An 8,131-nucleotide genomic window follows, 5' to 3' on the forward strand; every position below is an offset into this window, starting at 1 on the left:
AACAACAACATAACAAAACAATAAATATAACAAAACAACAACAGCAAAAACAGCATTAGCAGTAATTTTAAACAAAGAAAAATGTGTTAAAATGTGTAAAAATCAGAATTTTACAAGAATAATGTTGTACTATTATGAGTAAATATAAAATCATTTTAGTAGCATATAGTTCAAATAAGATATTTTTTAAAGTCATAATATGTGTACATTTTTTAAATGTATGTTGGGAAGAGTTGTAATATCATGGGAATAAGGTCAAAATATTATGGGAATAAAGTCATAATATTACAAGAAGAAAATTTACAAGAAGAAAGTTGAAATCATTCTAAAAATCTGTAATTTTACGAGAATAATGTCAAAATATTAAAAGGGAACTATTATGCTTTTTTTTTACTTTTCTGACAAATAAATGTAGTTAGAATGTTGTATCCATGTATTAAAAGATGCCAAAGTTTCAGATAATGAGATTTGCTCATTTGAAAGAGAGCCCTGACAGAAATTTGGGATGGCTCAAAACGCTCGATTCCAGAGGTTTTTGCAGAACTGTTCCTTTGTGATGTCACAGAGGAGTGGGCTTCCTTATGGGTGTGGCTGTAGGTGCAATACACTCTGTCCTTCCCCTCGCTTTGCTTTGCTAGCAAAGTCTCGTAAAGGAAAGCCATATTTGTTTACAATTCCTAAAGACGCCACCATCAGGCACAAGGGGTTGGAGTTCCTGATTCCCTACCGCCAAAAGAAACGCATTTTAATCTGTCAACGGCATTTCACGCTGGACTGTTTTGTGAACATGGGCCAATATGCAGCTGGACCAGCATACAAACTTGATGAAGCCAGACGCCTTTTCAACGTTACTTGTCTGTTGTGTGGAAGAGTCCGAAGATCAAGCAGTAAATAACATTTTATCCGTGTTCGTTATTTTGTGTAAGTCATGGAGCAAAAGCGCTCGTCTATGTAGCATTATGGAGTGTGCATACGTACAACCTCGCTAGATATATTGTAAATATATTCAGTTCTAGTTTAAGTTTGTATTACTACTCAAAGAACAAAAACAGTTGTAACTCATTTGTAGGTACATGTTTCTTCACGGACAACTATGTACTACTATGGAACTTGCCTTGACTTGATATTAGTTGGACACTGTGAAGTTTGTTTTGGCTTGTGAAAGCATGTTAAACATTCTTTTGTTGTGGAACACATTACCAAAAATGCACACAAACACACACACACAATGTCCAGGAGTGTGTCAGTCCAGGAGTCAAGAGCTCCCTAACCCTAACCCTAACCCTAACCCTCAACATATGCAGCCTCAGTGAAGATGTCGAGTTCTTGTGGTTGGTTGTTTATGTACACAGACACTGAACAGCTTGACGTCCACATGACACGAAGCAGAACATGTGTGCAAAAGTGTTTCAAAAGCATGATGGCTTCAAACAAAAATGTCCCGACCAAGCAATGGGATTTGGAGTTTGACAGGCTCTACCCCGACCGTACTCGCTCGGGAGCATTGCACCCTCTACACAAAGATATGAGAGCCTCGGCCCTGCATGTGACATAAGTGTGACATAAGACCTGCTTTGAATTAGTCTTTACAGCACCTCTTTTCCCCTCCGCAGGCCCCCTTCTGACAGGCCCATGTTGTGTCAGAAGGGACCCAGAGCAACATAGCGCCAAATGCCACCAGCGCACAGGTCGCAGTGTACCACATTAAATTTAGACGCCTTTAACATCCTCCAATAATTCATCTGGATTATTTCCGGTCATTACTATTCAGACTCCCCCAACATCCTGCATACCAACTTCTGTAAATGGGCCATAGATCTGAGCTGTCATTTATCACTGGAGATTTCACATCAAATCTGGTGTCCATCACCAGTCAAAAGTTGCTTGCCAGCCCCAGTTAGAAGCCACTGGTGATTCTAACTCCAAAATAAACTGTCCCACATTAGTAAAAGTTTGAGATCTGGTGTAGAGTAAGTTTGATAGATAAAACTTTTATTTTGATTCAAATGTCTAGAAAGTTTTGCATTGCCTCCAACATGCACCCTATCGATCCAACATAAATGCAACCAAAAACCCAACAACAAACATGATAATAATACTGCTTAACTATTCTTAATTCTGGTCTAGAGTAAGTTTTCATTCAGTACAGATAAATGTATGAGTCTCTTAAGTCTGGCACTGCGGCCAACATAAACATCAAATAACCAGTAAATGCAGCAACACCCCAATACCGTAGTATGTGTGGGTCAATTTGTCACTACTGCCTCTTGTTTGATGTAAAACATTTCCTACACTGTGTAAATGTCTCGTAACATGTCATCTTAAATCAACCTTGACAGCCACCACAGTTAAACAAAGTACCCACAGTGATGAAAAGCATATGGACTCAAATTCCAATAAACTTTTGAGCTATAGGGAGGGATTTTTCCTTTTACTTAGTTATGAGTGCTGGCGGTGGTATTACTTGGAAAAAAATTATCATAATATTTAAAAGAGAAAAGTTTGAAACTAAGGACGTGTATGAACCATTCCTTTGGGTGAGGTGGTGGGTCTTTCCCTGCTTCCATTGATGCACCAAAAACAGGAAACACACACAATATGCAGTCCCACCACAAATACACAAAATAAATGCTCACATTGAATTGTAAACAAAAAAATAGATCTTTGAAATCCAAACTCTAGCATCAGACAGTGAGCCACACAGGGTTTGAGCATGAGATGCTCGATCAAAAAAGTACAATAGCACATGTACAGGCATGCAACCAATTGATGCTGTCAATAATCCTCCCACCAATTATTAATGATATCTACCACTTAACAGAAAAAAGTATTACTAGAATAATAATAAAATAATGAAGTTTAAACACGCACAGAAGTGAATGCAGTCAGAGCAGTTTATGGACAGGCCAGGAAGCTCAGTTGTGCTAGTAAGCTATTGAATTCTGTCATTTTCTTCAAGGTAATGGTCTATTTCATTAGGATGCAGAAGATAATAAACCATGTTGTTGTGGGGAAAGAAGCATGGGAGAACTGAGGCGCAGTCAGTCATTCGTGAAGCATAACCAGGCAACAATTGAGCAAAACAGAATCTTGTTTAATGATCCAATTTGTCAAATTTAGTTTCGAGGTTTGAGGTGTTTGAACATGTAGGATTGCAGATCATCATGTTTATGATGCAGAGGTATAATTTCGATGTGATGATGTGTGTTTATGTTTGGGTCATTCTTCTGAAAGAGTACAAGAGAGGGTACCGTGACTCCAAGGGGGCATGACACACATAGTGATTTGCAGCAAAACCAAATAAAAATATACTGCATATTGATGAAAATTTTCACCAACGAGTTTCGGACTGCTGGACTATCGCGTGATGAAGAGGACAGCTCAAGCTAAAGGGGTAATTTACCTTGAGATGAAGTGACACTGAGAGCAACAACAACAGCGAGAGAGAGAGACTGACAAAGTGTGTGACAAAATAATTATGAGGCTGTTTAATTCAGACGCTGAAGAAGACGAATTAAGTGGTTTCAGTCCCCAGCGATGAATGACTTTTCTGGTAGGGTACACGCACTGTTTGGTGCAGTTTGGAAAAAAATTTAACAAAACATTTATTTAATCAAACTTCTGTACTAAATGTGTGGTGCGGTCCGGAGATTACTGTAGTTTTACTTTATTTGACTTTAATTTTACAGTGTTTAACTTTTACACAGCTAGAAATGCTAAAGTGTACTTCAAACTTTGCTCAAAAACTGGAAGTCATCCAACATCAGAGAACTGCAAATTGCATGTGTACCTAATGAAGTGTCGAGTGAGAGTATTTTTTTTTTAATGCTTGCCATTTAATTCAAAAACTTAATGAATGCAGAAGAGCACAAGCAGAGACAAGGCTTCTATATTTCTGTCTTCAAACAGACAAAGGCACGGAACAGAAAGAGCCTCACAGGAGAAAAATATGAATCTGAGCTCATTTCATCCTGATCTTACGTTGACACTCACATCCTCCTTAGATAAGCGTGCCGCCGCTCAAATGCAAATTGACCTTTGAAGTCGACAAGAACAGAATACCTTTTTTTCTCTCAGTGTCAAAGTCTAAACTGGGAGCAGATGTCATTGCCCACACAGACAGCAGATACACTTTGTCACTTTTTTGGCCATGCGGTGTAACTGTATTGCAAATCAATACTGCGCTTTGGTCTTAAATAACTAACAAGTGTTGGACAAGTCAGGTAGCAATAAAATGTGATATCAACGAAAATTCAATTTGATGTATCAAGGAGCACCTCATTCATTGAATTGAAGAGAAGCATCACTAAGTACTGCTATCCATTCAAGTGGTATCGCCAGCTTCTCTGAGATCCTCAAAATAAGTATATATTTATTTTTGAAATGTCTTTTGCTTCGCTGCACCGCATCCGCTGAGGAGCGGCAACAACAAAATAAACGCTGCCACTCCGTGAGCTGAGAGCTCTTATTTCACAGTCCAAAAATAAAACTGCTGGATGAAAGTCTGGCAATATGTTCATTAATAGGAGATGGTTTTATTTTCTTGTGTGAATCATCCACAGGAGCTGCAGTGTCAACTTTGATTTGTTTTCTAGCGGGAAATCACTTAAGGCTACTTCTGAAAAATCTCACAAAACCTCTCAACCCACCAGGTGGTGTTAAGCATAGAGTACAATTATTGACTCACTACAGGTTCGTACACCACATACCTTTCTGACAGTCAAAATATAATAACAAATATATATATATTCATTTTAAAATGCTACAAATTTTATAAAAATGCCTGCACAGTTAATAATAGTTTACGATGCCAACAGTTTGACCATGGAATATATATACTATTTATATTTTCATGATAACCTAGTTGAATGGAATGAACTGTGTTCATCCTTAGGGATTCTCTCCTATATCCACAGCCCTTTCTCACATACACATACGACAGAGAACTACACACGCCTGATAAGTTGGGACACTCAAAACAAAGCTGAAATCCTCTACAGCCCAATCCCATGAACCAATTCATTTAATCTGTATGATAGTCATCGTTTCTTACAATTAGATTGATTTATGATCTAAATTACACATCTTTTTCAACACCAACTGCTGCAGCACTTTTTGAATCCCCAGTCCCCCGTTTAAGAGCCTATTGATTAGGTGGCAGTGACACAACAAAAACAGGGATCAAATTTACAGACAACAGCGTAACGACCGTGGGAGATGAGCTACAAATCGATAATCTTCTGTGTTCAACTCACTCTTCAAAGCTAAGAAGATGCTCTGTAGTATTAAAAAAAACTTTCTGTGATAGACTCATACTCATTGAACTTCTCAGAGAGAGGAAAAAAAGATCAATCCCGAGGATCAATTGCAATTCTGCGAAAGAGTAGCAGGGCAGCATAATAACTGTGAGAATAATGTCATAATGTTGTGAGGATAAAGTCAGAATATTATGGGAAAAAGTTGTATCATTGTGGAAAAACACCTTCTTATCTTATGAGAAAATAGTCATAACTATAAGAGGTGAGCTTGGAGAATTAAAATAAAAATAAAAATAAAAATAAAAATAAAAATAAAAATAAAAATAAAAATAAAAATAAAAATAAAAATAAAAATAAAAATAAAAATAAAAATAAAAATTAAAATTAAAATTAAAATTAAAATTAAAATTAAAATTAAAATTAAAATTAAAATTAAAATTAAAATTAAAATTAAAATAGGTACTAATTTCATAATAATAAAATATGAATTAATTAAGTTTTTCTTCTAATATTACAACCATTCATATTCTCAGCAATGTTTAGACTATTAAACCAGCTTGCATGGTTTTGGCCAGTGGAAGAAGTAAACCCACACAACCATGGGCGGAACATACACAATCCAAACAAAGATGTTCCACTGGAGATTGGAACTCAGATCGACTATGAGGAGGACATTTAAAGCATTTTCCCTGCAACTTTATTAGTCCTATTGTGTTTTTTCAGCGTCGGCCTAATTTTTATACAAACATGCATACAACTTGTAAGAGTTTGACGTTTGTAAAAAGTTACCCAACTCTCTCACAATCATTTAAAGTCTACCAGCCATACAACTCCTTCAAAGAAGCAGAGGTTAAACACGCCTATGTCTTTTTTTCACCCTACTCGGTATTACATAACAGACAAGATGTGTTCTTTTTTTCCCTTTGTCGTTCTCCTTTCCCAGACACAATTTAATCCTGTGCATAAAAAGGGTGGGGGTGAATGTGGGTCAGCAGGTTAGGAGACTCTCAAAGTCAGACTTGTGAAGAGGTGGTGGTAGAGAGAGGGAAAAAAATCAATCCAAGTGTCCCAACTACCTGTCTTTGCCCTGCTACTATTACGTAAGAGCTCAGTCAGAGTGTGCCAACCCACAAAGTCACACAGCCACCCCCCCCCCCCCCCCCCCCCTTGCTGCTGTGTAAATACTGGAGGAGGTGATTCTTATTTCATCGAGCTCCAAAAGTGTCTGCGAAACAAAAAAAAGATGTGCCAGCGACTATTATATGATGATTTCTAACTCTTCACTTTGCTTGCCTGCCTGTGTTTATGGCTAAACCTGTTACATAACCAGCTTACATTCCACATTCCCCATATCACACTCTAAATATACACGGCAGGAAGACGAGAGCCTGCACTCATGCACACACACCAAAACCACTGTGTAATAATGAATTCGTCGTGTGCCACACTATATTGTGTCATTTTTTATTAGCTACTGATGACGTGAAATCAGTAATAAAATCTGCCAAGTTAGACGAGGAATACAGAGAGGGGGTGTGGTTAAAGTGTCTACTGTACAACATGGACAACCAAACGAGACAATCCACGGCGTGAATGCACACTTTTTCTCAAGGGTGGCTGTCAAAGCTGGAGGCCCACTCACTGTGAGGGGGTTTACACGCAAATTGAGCAACGCGTCAAAAAGAAAAGACAGATTGCTTCTTGACGCACAGAAATACTGCCTAAATGCATTAGCTCGGAATGTGATTTGAATCTCACACTTGTGTGCAGAATCATATCCCACGTCCACGCAATGATCGATCGATAAACCGGCCCACAGTTTGCAAACTTTTGACACCCTGTCCTGATCGCATTGGCCGCACATCAAATTGAAGCGGTGTAAGAATGTATTAAATATGATATGATTTGAGCTGTCATTGTAAATTAAACAACAGGGAAATACACAAGAAATAAAGCGCTGCACCCACCTAAATAACAGCAAGCCCCATACTCATACACTGTGCAGTTATTTCACCAGAGACGTTTAATTCATTTGGAAGTTTAAATCTAAAATAATACCACAAATGCTTGCCCCTTTCCACCAACGCCTCACTCACCTCTATTGGTGCTCGAACAGGTCTGCCTTCGAACCGGGGCTGGTTGGTCCGCTTTCCGGAGCGTCTCCAGGCTTACCGGGGTTTCCCTGACCGGGGTAGCCGGCTCCGAGGCGCTGTTGGCCGGGTCGCTCGCTGGATCAGGCGGGGACTCCATGTTGGATTGTGGCTGGTTCGCTGCCTCACTGCGGCGTACACTTCAAACTAATTTCTCTCCGGTGTTTTTTCCGCGCCAACAAGCCTCGGCGATGTAATTTGGAGTAAGAAAATGAGATATGCGAGTGAGTGTGGAAGGTGGGTGTGCTGGTCTGATTGTCCACTGGCAGCGCTCTTGAGCGCTTCAGTCATGCAAACTCTAAAAAAAGGAGGGAGAGGTTGTCAATATCGTTGAATGAACGCCAGGCCTTCAAAAGTAATCCACACTGATCGAACCTCTGGACCTCAGGCGTCTTCTTAGTACCTTTAAACGCCACAAAACAAGCTGTAATCAGTCGTGTATTGTTTTGGGGGTTTTTTGATAGAGAGGGATTATGCCACCTACAGGGTGCTGCTGCATTTGTAACCCCAAAAAACTGCTGCAAATTAATATTACACTTGACACTGTGACTTATTGAACTGCAACCATTAAAATGTGTGTAAAATTCAACTCGCCGAGTCACTTGTTCTTGTCTAATATAAGTACTGACGGCCATATGAGTTCTTCCTTTTTAGAGACACAGCGTCGTAAACGACTGCCGTCAAGCGTCACCCTAGCAACCGGCGTGCTCTCACTTAGCTGCT

General features: G+C 39.0%; 1 protein-coding gene across 1 annotated transcript in view; it reads right to left on the reverse strand.

Annotated features, from left to right (window-relative positions):
- roraa (RAR-related orphan receptor A, paralog a) overlaps positions 1–7,830 on the reverse strand; it is a 210,561-nt gene extending 202,731 nt beyond the window's left edge. The window contains exon 1 of the mRNA XM_058075290.2: positions 7,355–7,830. Coding sequence (XP_057931273.1) covers positions 7,355–7,508 — 154 coding nt within the window. The 5' untranslated portion in view covers positions 7,509–7,830. The remainder of the gene's footprint in view (positions 1–7,354) is intronic.
- Between the last annotated feature and the right edge of the window lie 301 nt (positions 7,831–8,131).

Source organism: Doryrhamphus excisus, linkage group LG1 (genome assembly GCF_037039965.1).
Source record: "Doryrhamphus excisus strain RoL-2023G ecotype Guam linkage group LG1, RoL_Dexc_Guam_v1.1, whole genome shotgun sequence".
Taxonomy (NCBI): Eukaryota; Metazoa; Chordata; class Actinopteri; order Syngnathiformes; family Syngnathidae; genus Doryrhamphus; species Doryrhamphus excisus.